Source organism: Oculina patagonica, chromosome 2 (genome assembly GCF_052425735.1).
Source record: "Oculina patagonica isolate OP01 chromosome 2, crgOcupat, whole genome shotgun sequence".
In the NCBI taxonomy this organism is placed as follows: domain Eukaryota; kingdom Metazoa; phylum Cnidaria; class Anthozoa; order Scleractinia; family Oculinidae; genus Oculina; species Oculina patagonica.
In genome coordinates this window covers 17,346,822-17,362,255 of record NC_135759.1, presented here as the reverse complement: position 1 = coordinate 17,362,255, position 15,434 = coordinate 17,346,822, and the positions used below count along the sequence as shown (strand labels likewise).

General features: G+C 38.0%; 1 protein-coding gene across 2 annotated transcripts in view; it reads left to right on the top strand.

The window, feature by feature from the left end:
* LOC144643288 (dedicator of cytokinesis protein 1-like) overlaps positions 1 to 15,434 on the top strand; it is a 64,770-nt gene continuing 49,336 nt past the window's right edge. For both annotated transcript variants that reach the window (XR_013568889.1, XM_078502488.1), the window contains exons 1-18: positions 1 to 153; positions 288 to 371; positions 2,229 to 2,269; positions 4,248 to 4,306; positions 4,532 to 4,625; positions 5,479 to 5,571; positions 6,259 to 6,314; positions 6,874 to 6,961; positions 7,420 to 7,452; positions 8,572 to 8,717; positions 9,854 to 9,935; positions 10,096 to 10,159; positions 11,105 to 11,176; positions 11,722 to 11,797; positions 13,733 to 13,815; positions 13,899 to 13,942; positions 14,167 to 14,248; positions 14,562 to 14,615. Coding sequence is in view for 1 of the 2 variants with exons in the window: in XM_078502488.1 (XP_078358614.1) it covers positions 111 to 153; positions 288 to 371; positions 2,229 to 2,269; positions 4,248 to 4,306; positions 4,532 to 4,625; positions 5,479 to 5,571; positions 6,259 to 6,314; positions 6,874 to 6,961; positions 7,420 to 7,452; positions 8,572 to 8,717; positions 9,854 to 9,935; positions 10,096 to 10,159; positions 11,105 to 11,176; positions 11,722 to 11,797; positions 13,733 to 13,815; positions 13,899 to 13,942; positions 14,167 to 14,248; positions 14,562 to 14,615 (1,294 nt within the window). In the remaining variant the exon portion in view is untranslated. The remainder of the gene's footprint in view (positions 154 to 287; positions 372 to 2,228; positions 2,270 to 4,247; positions 4,307 to 4,531; positions 4,626 to 5,478; positions 5,572 to 6,258; positions 6,315 to 6,873; positions 6,962 to 7,419; positions 7,453 to 8,571; positions 8,718 to 9,853; positions 9,936 to 10,095; positions 10,160 to 11,104; positions 11,177 to 11,721; positions 11,798 to 13,732; positions 13,816 to 13,898; positions 13,943 to 14,166; positions 14,249 to 14,561; positions 14,616 to 15,434) is intronic.

The window sequence follows — 15,434 nt, the reverse complement described above, 5'->3', positions numbered from 1 at the left end:
AATTCCAAAACCCTGCGGGCAGAAGGGAGGGAAGGACATCTTGTTATGGGTGATGTTTTGATGTTTTTGTACGTGAATAAAACACAGTGAATTAACAGCACCTGATAGAAATGACAATCTGGAAAGCACTCGAGACTCCACAGCTTGGAGTAGGTAGGTAGAACGGGCGAGTTTCTTGCTATTAGCGATGCTTGATTTCCCAGATTTCCGCTGTCACGAAAAGTGCATGTGACTACTCGCTCCTTTGTAGTTCTTTGAACTAAATCATTCTTATTTAACTCGTTTAGTTATCTATAACTTCCATGGGAAAGGCTTGTATCAACTCAAACTCCAGCTTGGCGAGACTGTTCAAATCTTAGAAGAGAGCGCAGGTAAGAGGTTTGGTTTCTATTTACCAAAAGTGTATCGAAAGTAAAGCTATCAGATAGAGTTTAAAGTTTAACTTCGATTTCTGTACATGCATCCCCAGTTGTGACTTGCCTTTTCGCGAATTGAATTTGTCACATTATCAGATATTTGTTCAGATAAGCGAATTGTTGGGGTAATTACTTTACAAACCTTTCTAAGTCAATAGGTTTATTTATTTCCTTTCTCGAGTTGAGAGGTGGGGTAGGGGAGGGGTGAGGTGGAAATTATCATGAGAAGGGAGGAGAGGAAGCTTGCATTGTAGCTACAATAGGCAAGCAGTAGAACTTCTGTCTTTATCAGTTCAACTGGAGGTTAAAATGTTGGTGATGGTGAAGCGAGGTGTGAGCATCTTCGAATGTGAAGGAATTTTCTTTGGCATTCATGTGCTTGCCTGCTCGAAAAATGAGTGCCCTCTCCTAATGCCTGTTTACATGGCAGAGAAATTTGGGCACGGATCTCATAAAAACGGTCCAGACCCGACCACTTTTGTAGAGAAACAGTGAAATCAAGTCTGCCCGTTTTGATTTGACTATCTCTCTACAAAGTGGTCAGGTCTGGACCCAGTTTTCTCTGTCGAGTAAATGGGTAATTCCAGAAAATATCCATACACCACGACGGACGGCTTCAATATTTTAACCCCCCCTTGCCTTCGGAAATTTCAAAATGCGTTACCCCCCATGCCCTCGGAATTCTATAATCCTTAACCCCCCCTCCCGTTCGGATTTTTTTCTTTTTTCTTAAGTCCTTTACAATTCCCGGCAGGGTTCGCAAATATGCCCAATTTGGCGTATTTTACATCAAATTATTTCAAATGACTCTGAAATCTGTAACAGAGGCTGGGATGAAAAATGTAAAAAAAGAAGAGTTTTCTCCTTACTCTTGTTCAACAGATACAACCTACATTAACTTTACATTGCCCCAAACTGGTACAGAACATTAAAATAACAATATTGTGTTTGGTACATGTGTACTTTCGGAAGATAATACGATCGAGTGCACTGACATATCCGCCATCTTGAATTTAAGCCTTCGGGTCCGCCATCTTGAATTTAAGCCTTCGGGGTCAGCCATCGCTCCCAATCCCACGTGCTTCAAAATGGCGTCTCGAAGCGTGGCAAAATAGTTTCGCGCTCCACTGAATGTGCTGAATATATTGTGGATCTGCTTTGACAAGAAAAAAGAGTGAATGAAGACATTCATCAACGTTAAGGCCTCTGGAGCTTGATGTACAACCCACATTTTATTGGTTTTCTTTTGTAAATGAACGCAAACACACGCCTGATCGATCGATACTTGTCTTGTATCTTCTTGTATCCTGCTTCTGCGGCGCGGTCGTCAGTTCGTGCTTTATTTACAAATGAGTAATCCACAAAATTAGCATTTCAAGGAACACACTTTTGTCTGTCTCCTCTGGAAATCCAAGATCTGGAACTCCCCCATGCCTTCGGAATTCCAATCGTAAGTATCCCCCCATGCGCTCGGAATTCCAGTTCAAAGAACCCCCCCTTGCCCTCGGAATTCCAAAAAGCCATCCATCGTGGTATGTGGATATTTTCTGGAACTGCCCAATGCCCCTCTAGTGTCCATGTACATATGTAGCTAGTAGGAGATAAGAGTTTTAGTGTTTGTATGTGGCGGAGACTATGATTAACTGCTCGCTTATGGGAGTTGTCCATGTTTGGATGTTATCTGTCACTTTGGTACAGAGGTTCTACTGTATCTGGTAGGCATTTGCTTATTTTGCATGCAGCCTGTTATATCCACAAAGACCCCGCCATTGGATCAGGCATAGGTTTACCAACCCACGATTTTTTATTTAGGATGGTTCCGAGGGTTTTCTTTGAGGAACAAAGCTGTGAAGGTTTGTAAAAACTGTATGAAATTATATTTTCAAGAAGGCTGTAGTTCATATTGTCATATATTATAACTAGACTTTCTACAGGCAATCCCTTAGGGTCTTGAAATTGTTAGATTTTTGGGTGATCAAAATTAATTCCCTTCAGCCTCTGACAAAAACATTGTGTTAATAAGGAAGTCTAAAAGTTATTAAAAAATGTTTTTAAAGAGACCCCAATTCCTTTCCCTATATGTAAAATTCTTTGTTATCTGCACCTTTTCTAGCCTGCGAACGCAGACGTATTTCCGGCTGTCGTTTCTCTCTGCCGAAAAATAGAGTCTGCGAACCCGAGCCACAAAACGATTTCCGCGACGATCTTTTGTTTTCTCTTTGGCCAATCAGATAACACGATAGAATGAAACGCGTGTGCATACCGCGCGGCTCCCTCGCGACACAGAGGTTGGATGAAACACCAAAGGCCAAAGGTTTCTCATGGCGGTGAAAGTTAATACAATCTTTGCAGAATAACATTTTCAGATTCAAAGAAAAAGGTTAATTTATTCAGTAAAAGTGTTTTAGGCATACCTTCATTGATAAATCGCTTAACGAAAGTAAATTTTTATTGTTTACATGGCCTGTGAATATCGAAAAGCTGTAGTCGTATCGCATCCAACAAACTGAAGTGCTGCTGTCAACTTCTGCATGGTTAGAGAATGCCTTGCAAAATTTGTACCCAATTGGGCAAGAAATTCGAAGAGATTTTGTCGGTCAGTGATGCCTACTTTGTGTCAAACAATTTGCAAAAGATTTTAGCAGCACGTCGAACTCAATCGAAGGTGACAATCTTCCAGTTCACCCTCCGAGAAATTACAAAATAAAGTTGCAACTAGAGTTGCAAGCTCTGGAATTTGTTGAAGTCCAATACCCTTATAAGTTCTGAACCCTTAGAACCCTGGGATATCCAAACACTGAGAAGAATGTTGACAATACGATGCACAGCGGAATATATTCGATGAAATTGGAGATGTTTGGATAGCTGATGAAACACTGTCTTTGGTGTTTAATACATCTTCTCAATCGAAACAAAAACTAAGGGGCAAACAGAGAAAAAAAATAATCATCAAAATCTATGATAATAAAGACCATGTTTCCAAACCTCATTAATCTTCCTGGTTATATATGATTTTCTTTGTTTTAAATTGATTAAGAGGAAATCCGCCAGGACTTCGAGTAGTTATTGGACAAAATTATGTACCAAAACTATTTACACCTGATTGCAAGCTTTTGTGTTACTGCTTCAAATATCTTATCGAAAGAAATCTTTTCTAACAACACCAAACATCGAAAACAAAGTTCGAAGTTCCACTGAATTCCCATGAATCGCTTAAAAGATGTGAGCTTTTGCCCATAGCTTGTGAACTTTGGATATCATTTTCTCAGACTCTGATAAGAAATTTATTGTTGTACCAGAATTTTTTCCACCTTATTGCAAACTTTTTTGTTACTGCTTCAAATATCTTATCAAAAGAAATCTTTTCTAACAACACCAAACATCGAAAACAAAGTTTGAAGTTCCACTGAATTCCACTGAATCGCTTAAGACGAATTTACAAAATGGCTACACGTGAGATTTTGCATACCGTATAGCTTGTGAACTTTGAAATTCATTTTCTCAGACTCTGATAAGAAATTGTTGTTGGTGTTATCAGGGATAATTACTTACATCTTTACCTTTTATTAAGGGTAGGAAATAACGCAATAGGATTTAAATTATTCTGGTACTTGATTTTTGTCCAACTTTAATAAATATTACTCGACTTCCTAGTGGATTCCATCTTAATTATTGATGAGTTTGAGAATCAGAACATTTGATATACTCTGCAAGGTGCATTTCCAGAATCACTCTTTATTTTGTAGTCATCTTTCATAAGTTATTTAAAAGGAGGAAATATATTATTTAAAAAGCAACAGGTGGAACACCTTCTTTTCTTTTTAATTTTAGGGTATATTTCCTACGTCATATGTCTATATTAAAGATGCCAACAAAGATGAATCTTCAAGGTATATAATTACACAATCATTTATTTTCTGTATTGTGAACTGGTCTAGTGTTGTTGCAAAGTGATGCTTAACTATTTAATAATTGATACAAGCAGACTGATTGCAGTTCTCCTTTTTTTTAAGATCTGACAGGTATTTATTCCCATAAGTTCAAGTGAAATTGAGCCACAGTACACTCACTTCGCTTAATGTCATAAATGTAATAAACTCTGATCAATGTTTTAGTGGAACAGCAAGTGTTTTTAAGGAGGAAGCTTTGGTTGAAGAACTGACTTCTGTCCTAAGAGAGTGGGGAGCCATGTGGAAACAAGTCTATTTGGTACGTCGTCTAGGGTAACTAAAGAAAATTTAAATCAATCAACAACTTTTATCAACAACTTTATTAATGTGTCAGCACAATTCTAGCCGGGAGTGAAACACTCTCTACTAATAGGGGACACATAAATTAATAAAAAGACTTAAAATTGATATTTACAATAAAACAGACTAAAATTTAACTACGCTATTTACAAATAATTTCAATAACAATTTTAAAATAAGTTAATTCGTATTTAAAATAAATCATGTTCTACATAAAATGCAGTTGTCACATCCATGTTCAATTTTCAGTGAAAGGTTAGTTAAAGTGATCTGTCTTTTAAAAGATTGCAGAGACGGCAAGTTTTTTAAGTTAGTTGGGAGTCAATTCCACAGCATAGGCCCGACATATCTTAGCGAGTGTTTCCCATAGGTGACAGTATTAAATCTGGGAATGTGGAAATCTGCGCCTCTAAGGTTGTAAGTAGAACTTTTCAATGAAAACAAATTTAAACACAGCTCCATTTAGTGGCAGAGAGGAGGATTTGATCCCAAGCCCCCCAGGTTACAAGCCAAACAGATTGATCATGAACGTATTGTGTGGCATGAATGAAACATATGTTTCTCTGGTCAGAAAAGCTTGACAGAGTACATAATCAAGCCAGTGATCTTCAGATCAGATGACTACTAACACTAATTCCTTAGATTTATAAGGTTATGTGAGTAATAATAATAACAAAACTGCCCTAAGCTGTAAGATTAAAGAAGGTTTTTTTGAACAGTAGTAGAAAATTAAGATGTGCACTGGGTAATAGGCCAAAACCTTGCCTGTGTTGTGTACATTCATTACATCAAGTTTTCTATTATAATTGCAGAAGAGGGAAGATACCCTTTTTCATGACGTGAAGAATCTGATGTTAGAACTAATGGATTGGCGAAGGCAAATCTTAGCCAAAGCACTTCCAGTGGTATGTAGCCTGGCCAGGGATCAGTCTGTCAGATAGTTTTTTTTTTGGCAACTTGCTCCTTCAACCTACATGTATTTTAGATAAAAGTCAGAAATTTGAGTTGAAACCTTCTGGACATATCTTTTAAATTGTAAAGTACTACTAAAAGTAGTAACAATACTCATTTAGGGAAGCCAAGTGGCCCAATAGTAAGTGCCCCAGATTAGGTTCCAGTGGTCTAGGGTCTAGATAGCCCTGACCGGGTTCATTGTGTGGTGTTCTTGGGTAAGACACTTTACTCTCATATATAGTGCCACTCTTCACTGAGGTGTGTAAATGGGCACCGGTGAATTTAAAGCTGGAGGGGGGGGGGGGAACCCTGTGATAGATTAGCATCCCATCCAGGGGGGAGCAGAAATACATGTACTCCTAGGTGCTTCATGTTACGGAAACTGGCATAAGCTTCAGCCTTATGGGCCACCAAGCCCAAACACAAACTTAACCTGTACCTTTTGTCTACTGACAGTGATCTGTGTTGGCATACACTGCAAATGCAACTGCCAGTGTTCAACTTGTACAAATTTTTAAGCCACTCTTGCTAAGCCCTCTTATATTTGCAAAATATCTGATAAAAGCACATGCCCCCCCCCCCCCCTTAAATTTCAGAGACTCAATCCATATTATTTTTATTTTATAAATTATCTTTAGGACCAGTTGAAACAACTGAAGCAGAGAGTTACTCAAACAATAGATTATGGAAATAGGTATGCATTAACAACCTGAACAAGCTAGGGAGCATATTATATAACTTGCTACTTGCCTGGCAGGAAAAGCTTCCTGTTCCGGCTGGCCGGATGACACACTTTTTTTAAGCCTGTTGTGTACAATTGCACCTTGTACAACAGGACTAAAAGTAGGAGAAGTGAAAGAAGGGGAGATGAGGGGCGGGTACCTGGAGAAAGGGAATAAGAAGGCTGCTTGAGGTTGGAGAGAATAGCTGGTCATATAGCTATAGGCAGGATGCCAAATTTCTCTTCTAGTTCAAGAATCAAGTCAATCTCGTACGATTTCTCTGGGGTCACTATAATTTTTGGACAAGACACTACTCTTACAGTGCCTTTCTCCACCCAGGTGGGTGCTACAAATTTAATGCTTGGCATAACCCTGAAATGGACTAGCATCCCATTACCAAGTGGAAGAGGGGGAGTTGGAGAGCTCCAAGTCGCTTTAGGTTATGGAAACCAAGATAAGCTATCTAGAGCTAGGCTCAAAATGCAGAGTTAATGTAACCTTTTACCTTACTCTTATCCCTTTTGTCCACAGGACATTGGGTTTGGATCTTGTTGTACGTGATCCTGAGGGGAATGTTATAAATCCTGATTCAACAGGGGCTATTCAACTTTACAGAAGGGTAAGGTCAGCTAAATTGTTCTAACTAACCATTGTGATCATAATAATTCAATTAGTGTCCACCTTCAAGTAAATACCCACTCTCTTATAAGTAGTCCCATTTTCGACTTTTTAGTGCCCCGTCAATACTGGCAGAAAGGGGGAAAGCACTAGCCTGAAAGCCTCACTCACTCTGTAAATTACTGGTAACTACTTTCTCAATGTGGTAAATTTAATGCTCAGGGTACCCCTGAAATGGACTAGTTAGAGGAATTGGGGGGGGGGGTGGGTAGAAACACATGGCTAGCTAGTAACTTCATGCTACAAAAAACAGGATTTACTTCAGATGGCACCTATGAGCTACTTATAATTAGCTTGAAGTAGACACTTTGTCAAGTGGTGATTTTGTTAAATTCTGTAAATTGTAATTCAAGCTTGACTATCAGGCTGAACTAATAGTAAAGTGCGTTAAATTTTCAGCATGTCAGTACATCAAACAGAATAAAGACAACAGTAAGTCCTGTTAAGTTTTATTTATAATTACTGTGTGTGGTAGAAAAGAGGAAATGAAAATTTGTTCCTTTAACACCATTGCCAGGTTCATCCCATGTCATCTCCTCACACCAGTATTGAACAACGGTAAACGAACATTAATTTATCCACAATGCTTTACAGAATTCAGACTTACATAAGATCGGAATTAAATTATTTTGTGTTTTTCCTCTGATCTTATAAGTCGTAGGTAGTATTTCAAACACTGGAAGACTTAACTTTAAGTAAGGGTCCACTAAACTTATTTGGGGGCTACATTACTTCTGTGTTTCTTTGGGGCGACGTAACTTCAGTTTTAGGGTGATGTGACCTGGAATGGGGCAACGTAACTTGGGGTGACCGTGCAATGGGGCGACATGACCTACAGCCCTGTCTAAAAGTATTTTCAGTCAAACCTTAATTATTGGGCCGCTGGAACTTATATTAAAAGTCAAAACAATCAAGAGTCCCATGTCATGCAAATATCTAAGTATCCATATTGCAATTCACGTCTTTCACTTTGTAAAGGCAATCTTTACACTGGGTGTCTGACAAGTTGGTCACTGGCTTTTTCAAGTATCCACTTCAAAATTTAGGCATGGTACTTGTCAATACCCAGGGTCTGTACACAGCACTATTTTGTGCCCCTACCCACTGAGGAGCCTCTCAATTGAAGACTGTCCAAAAGATCACCGTGGAAAAAAAAAAAAAAAAATTAAGTGGCGATCTGAAATTGACCGAAATTTGTGTGATATAAAACTGTCCAATCTTGAAATACACTGAATAAACTTTCAAACCATTTAAATCCGTAAAACAAGGACTTCCAAAAAAAATTGCAAAACAAAAAAAACAGAGACCATGGGCACCCATAGAAAGGCTCACTGAGGCACTATATAGTGAATGATAAGTACCAAGTGTGAAAAAGACTATCATGAAGCTTTTCACTACTCACAAACACCATATTGATTTCAAGATTTATTTAATTGATTAAAATCCTTAAGCTCTTTTCTTTAAATGCATTTAATAATTTAAATTTTACTAAACTAAAATAAAATTTATCAAAAAATATTAATACATGGTAATTATTTTAATTGTTTCTAGTCGAGAACTGAAACACCCAAGAAAGAGGTTGCATTTTACACAGCATACAGTGTTTATGCCTACATAAGGGCTGTAGTATGCAATGTCACTGATGATTCACAGCTGTTCCTTTCCCTTTATGATGCAAAGGATGAGCACTTTATCAGGTATGCAATTGAATGTCTCCATACGTCTGCAGACACCTTGATCCATAATACGGAAACCTCCCTAATAAAGGACAATTCATAATCACTTGGTCCTGTCATGCGATTTATTCTAGCCTGCGAACAGGCTTTCCGGAGATTTCCGGAGAGCCCTTGGATGGCGCGCCAGCGACGAGGTGCAAAGCGCCGAGAAAGAAAGCCTGTAGCATCTCTCAGGATATCGAGTGTTCGCGTCCAAATTTTGGACGCAGTGCGCTGATTGGTGGATTTTAATTATTTGTGACGTTGTCGATGTTTTTCATTTCCGGTAGAGACAAAAATCAAAATAGAACGTGTCTGGTTTCAATTGCTCATTCTTGAGAATGGCATCAGCGACTGCTTGCCAATTTTTCGAGGTGATATTCTTCGCGAGAAGGATATTCTCCCTTACATCTGGTGTTCGAACATTTGTTCTTCCACTGGGCCACAAGATCAGAATTTTTACTCGGGTCGATTGCAGATTTGGGTCGATAATATCCTCAATATTCAGAAGTGCGTCTTCATTCTCGTGAATCGCGATGGCCGGTGCTTGAGGTCCTTGAAATTGCATTCTCAGCGTTTTTCGAGCACTGGCTCCGACTCTGGGTCTGTGAACTGCATCTTCGGAACTCTGCCGTTGGCTGTCAGAAGAAACTTTCTGTAATTTTTAGCTCGCGGGCGACCGACCATTATTTGTTTACCTTAGTTTTGAATTTGATTTCCGGCGTGCGGTTTAAATGCTTTTGTTTAAATGTGACAATTGACAAACTCATCAATCTGCGGGGTGCTCGTGGGCGGCATTTGCGATTCTCAGAGATGCGTGCAGGCTTTCCCCTCCATTTTTGCCCCTCCGACCGAGCGCTCTCCAGAAAGCCTGTTCGCAGGCTAGATTTATTCTTCTACCGACACTTATCTATGCCCCTTGGTGTCCCTAAAAAAGGTTCCTTTAGTTAGTTTATAATTGTATAGGGGGGTTATACCTGAATTTGAATGAAATTTTAAGAGGTTTAAAGAAGAGACTATACAAAATAAGCATGCACTATACAAAATAGTGGTGACAGAAATTTAGAAATTGCAAAATCCTAAATAAAGTATTTCCTTGTCTGCTTGTATCTGACCAGTGAGCAGTACATGGTCTCTTTGGATAAAGCAGGAACACCAAAAGATCAAGACAGATTTAACAACCTCACAGTCCTGTTTACAGTAAGTGGATCTATATTGTCGCCATATTCAATTTGGCCTTTTTTTAAAAAAAAAAAATTCAAATTATTACATGCAGAAGTTCTTTTGATGCAAACCACAAAGTAAACCAAATGGCGTGCTAGCTAATTAGCTTTCCTTTCCTTCTTTCTTTCCTTCTTAGGACTTAGGAGCAAAGGACCTTAAGCGAGAACAAGTTTATGTGGTCTGCCAGATTGTTAGAGTTGGTTAGTCTTAGCTTGTTAGTAATCCACACACAGTTGTAATCGTTTTTGAAGTAACAGTACTGTTGATTGCTTTGTTGTCACGTTTTTTCCCTCAGAATTGTGAGGGACCTTTCCAAGCAAAAATTTCACCCAGTAAAACAAAAATTTGAAACAAAAAATTTGTGATCTTTGAATGTAGCCATTTAATTTATTATAACCTTTTCCCTCTTCAAATTTGACAAGGATTGGACAAATTTCCCTTTGAGTCATAACTTTGTAGAGACTTTCTGGCAATCAATTTCTCTGTCATTATTTACTAGTCAGGATTTCTACAAAATTGTTTGTAATATAAATTCTTATGAAAGATCAGAATAGAAACAACATTTAGGGAAAAAAATTGGAACAATTCTGACTTGTGAAGTTTTATGGTAACCTTACCATCTTATTAATACAGACTTAACATATACACTGTAACAAAGTTTTAAAAGAGATGGCTCTGTTGACAATAATTATAACAATGGTTGCAAATTAATGCATGTACATGATGATGTATTGCTCAGATGTGTCTATCAATAATAAGGACTTATAATTTTTGGAATCACCACCACCAAATATATTTTGATACATGACTAGCTGGTGAAAATTTTAATAAGTGCTCTATATGTACCATTTATTCTTCTAAACTTTTGTTGTGTTGTTCCAGAAAGTTTCCATACCCATCCCACAGAAGGCTTTTTGATTTGAATCCCCCCACCCCTCTGGAAATTCCAGTTAAGCCCCATATTTTCCTTAAAAAATTTGGATTTTAAGAACCCCCCCCTCCCTCCCCCTTGGAATTTCCAATGACCTTCCATTGTGTGGATATGATCCATATTATTTTTCTGGAACTGCGTTTTCTTAATGTAGTCAGAAATTTTATAAACTAAGGGGATTTTGATAACAAACTAAGAAATTATTCCATTTTAGGACGTATGGACATCAAGGAGACAGACAATAGGAAGCTAACTCACAATCTTAGAAGACCATTTGGTATTAGCTGTAAGTTATATAACTGCAGCAGACTGTGTCGTTTAAATTGGAGATTGGAATTCCTGGAATTTATGTGTACTCTTAAAGGAAGGGGGTTGATTGGCAGAAATTTCTAAAAAAATATCTTAAAAGTAATCTTCATACTGCCCAAAACATATGCCATTTGAATGATACGGCAAACTACTGTGCGTGCATGTACACTACTAAACCAACCTCTGACCACAAGCACTGTTGTTGCTCTTTGTTGTTAACTCCTTAATTACATTCAAAATTAATGCATTAAAACTTGGTCAAAGTCACAAATTAAAATGATGTTGACTGATAGTTTTATTGGCCTCCTCCCCTGCTCAATGTTGAATCCTGGATGTACATGGACAAGGAAATAACTGTGTGTTTTAGAACAGGTTTTTTTTTTTTTTTTGGGGGGGGGGGGGTGCAGCTGAAATCAGTAACTATGCCAACACTTTGGAGAAGGAAAGAAACCAGATTAATTTTTGTGAAAACCATAAGATTTGAATTTTTGAAACCTGATACTTAATCATGATTCATTTTAGTGTTGTACATTGGGGACCTGTTCAATGGTACTGCACAGTATGATGAAGAAAAAGAACACTTCCTGAATCTTCTTCCGTAAGCCCATACTCTCATAAATGTACACTATTTGTTGTAAAACTGCAAATTATTTTTACTTAATAATATTATTTTGTTTTTAACTTCAATACATCTAAAATTACCAGTTAACTGGTATGTGCACACAATTAAAAAAAATAGGGCCCCAATGGGTCCATGTGTTTTGCTGCTAGAGCAAAGTCTTAGGGAACATGTTGATGAAAGACAAGTGAGTCGGATTGATCAACGTCTTTTATTGTCTGTCACTTGTGTGCGGTTAATAATTCACTTATTGTGTCACTTTGTGTTTTCTCCTGATTTTACTATCAGTTGTGAATCAAGAAGCAAAATAATAATAGAGATTTGTCTCTTGAAAAACAGTAACTCTTAACAAAAAAATTCTGTTTAGTGGCGTATCTCACTGGACCGTAGTTGTTTTGGAATCATTGTCCTGGTGCGTTTAAAAAACGAAAAGAAGAATCTATACTGAACTCAATTGAAATATAGTGAGAAGTGGTTGTAAATTACCAAAAACTGAAAATTTAAAAACTTTTGTGTCACCCTGAGTAAATAGCAAAATAAAAATATCGCACGCGCACCGGCGTACAAAAAGAAACGGCGTGAACGTAAGCAATTCGAAAGCGAAAGTAAAAAATTCGTCTCCCTCATCGTGTATGTCAGGTGTAGGACTTTTTGTTCTGCGAAAGTTCGTTCTAAAGGGGGGATTACTGGGTCGGCCGAGTGCAGTGGCTCGCTGACATCAACTTTTTTCCGGCGTTTAATTAATCTTCACAAAAAAATGTGGCGCCAGCGGCTGGCAGTCAAAAATCATTTTCAACTTCCTTGGCGTCGGTAGTGTTAGAGACGATTATTTTTTAAAACTAGAAAGCGCACTTTGGATCTTATTTGTTTTCGGGGTTTTTGTGACTAGTTCTCTTTGCTACGGGGCCTACAGTCCCTTCTTCGTGAGAGTCATTTTTGGGTGAGTGAGAAAGGTGAGGATCGGATTGACGGTCCTGAGAAAAATTTATGACCTTCGGGGTTCAAGTCTTTCGTTGTGAAAGATATTTTCTAAACTGGAGTGGTCGCGCCAATTTTTCTTCCCATGCGATATACTTTTAATCGGTTTTCTGTTTTCCAACGTGTCCAACGTGGTGCGACTTTGGCCCGTAACTTCGATGCGTCGCGCTACGGTTCAGGTTTCGATTTTGTTTGTTCTGGATTTGATTGACATCGGTAGTTCGATTTCTCCTCTTTCGGCACACACCTTACGGACCTTACGGACTACGGCACAAATTCACATGTTTTGCTTGCAGCCATTGCGGCTGCAGCAAAACACAAAAAACAAGTCACTCCTGATATACATTGTTCAGTTGAAGCATTCATTGTGACCACTTCCAGTGTTAGCGACCAGCTTTTGACTTGTTAGTTTCAATCACCCTCATGAAATTGACTGGTTTACCTTCATTCAAAATAATACAATTTTTAGTAAGCAGCCATTTCTGCAGCAACCAGGACCATCTTTGTGATTTGTGAGCTAGACTTTTTCTATGTTTTTGTAAGCACTTGCACTGCACACAATCAGTTAGCAATAAATTAAAAATAAGCACTTCTCCCACTAAAATTTGACTACACAGATAGATATCTTATGGGGAATAGAACTTATCCGCCAACTTTTAGCCACAGTGACTGTGGATTGTTGCTAAGAAGACTTTATTTTTGTAAGCAAACACTTGCAAGAGCTTCAACTCTATCCCAGTTCATACAAATATTTGCAGACAGCACCTCGTTAAAAACAACCTGATTTTTCACATTATTATGAAAACAAATTAGTGTGGACGGCTTGAACCCAGTTAGAGTGCTAGTTTAGAATGCTTTAAAAAAGTCGACTTTGTTATAACTTATAAATAATTTCACATCTACATGTAGATGATTATTTCGAACAATACTTTACAGACTTCCTGACAACCAGTCATTTTCGTTCAACTCTTGGATAAAACGAATGATTGCACAGCCACAGGAAGGACTGAGGGGACAAGGTACTTGGTGAAATTTCAGCAGGGAATTTAAAAGAGCATACATGTTATTTTAAAAATTGAGTCTTTAATGTTTTTATTTTTAGGGATTTGTTTATCGTTGAAGCTTATTTCAGGAGATGTCGAACAGGTAAGATATGTATTCATGTCTAATGACATACCACAATAAATTTGAGCATCCAACCTTGATTAAGCGCCCCCCTCGAAATAAGCACCCACCCTGAAGGTAGTGAAAGAATTGTCTAAAGGGGGTTACATGACTGTATACTTTTACACTGTATGATTAAGGTCCAGCAGAAATTTTGTTAATATGGGAATAATTACTGAATAATAATTATTGTTGCTTTCTATTAGATACGAGAGGAGCATCCACTTCTCGTAACAAAACAAACAGCTATTGCACGAAAACTTGGCTTTCCCGAAGTCATCATGCCAGGTAAGATTGTTAATCAAACTCTGTTAATAAAGACAATGTGGGGCCACAGATGACAGTGAAACATGGATTTTGTATCAGCACGATGTCAGACAACTCCACACAATACAACAAGGTCAAATGATCTTTGTCTCATTTTAGGACGGAAGTTTGTCTGAAAATAAACCTGGCTGAAAATTTTAGCAGCACTTCTGAACTTTTAACAGTCAAATTTTTTTATGGTACCCCTTCAAAGAGGTTCATGTCCATACTATAGATGTGAGCTCCATACAGTACATTTTTTTGTTAAATTGTTTCCTTTTTAATCAATGTTTAGGTGATCTTCGTAATGACCTGTATCTCACTGTTCACTCTGGGGAATTTGAAAGAGGTATGATTAATTAAGAGTTATGTTTTGCAGTATCACGTTATTTTCCTTATCATTACTGTATGTCCTCTCTGTAACTGAGCTCCAACATCGTGGTTGGCTCCTCCTAAAATGTTCTGCAATTGGTATAGGATTTAATTGGGCCAAAACCAATTGTGGAATTGCACGCATTTTAGGTAGAGCGGTTTTCACTTGAGTGTCGAAAGTAAATTGCGTTTGCTTTGGTTTTGCATTACTACTCTTAGTGATTGGCTTAAAAATCTCGCGCCACTTTTTTAGCCAATCAGAAGTAAAACCAAAACCAATCGTGACTCACTCGCGCACGTTTTCCCGCGCTTCATGCCAGCTACATGTATTTGCTTCGAGTTTTGATTGGTTCACTGGATTGTCAGTGTTCTTTGTGATTGGCTATAGCTAGAGTAATTACTTTGGTTTTGGTTTTACGACACTGAATTGAAAACTGCTCTATCCTACTGACGAATGGTTGACAATTAGATATTTACAAGAGCAGCAGTTGTGTTCATGGTCTGTCCCCTTAGAATTATGTAAATGTTGGCAGTAGGTAAGGGTAATGTTTTTAACTTGGAGAGGGAAGGAACTCAGCAGTTTGGATTTCCCATACCTTTCCCTCTGAACTCCAAGGAACTTTTTGGCTTTGTCTCCTGATAAACACCTTGTAAAAAAATCTATTTCCTGTCCTTTTTTCTCCCACCTGAAGTAGCCACATAACTTTCTTCACTGTTATTAACAGCATCAGCCTAATATACGACTTAATATTAATTCAAACTTTAGAGTTTACCCATAGTTTTGGCAATACATTGT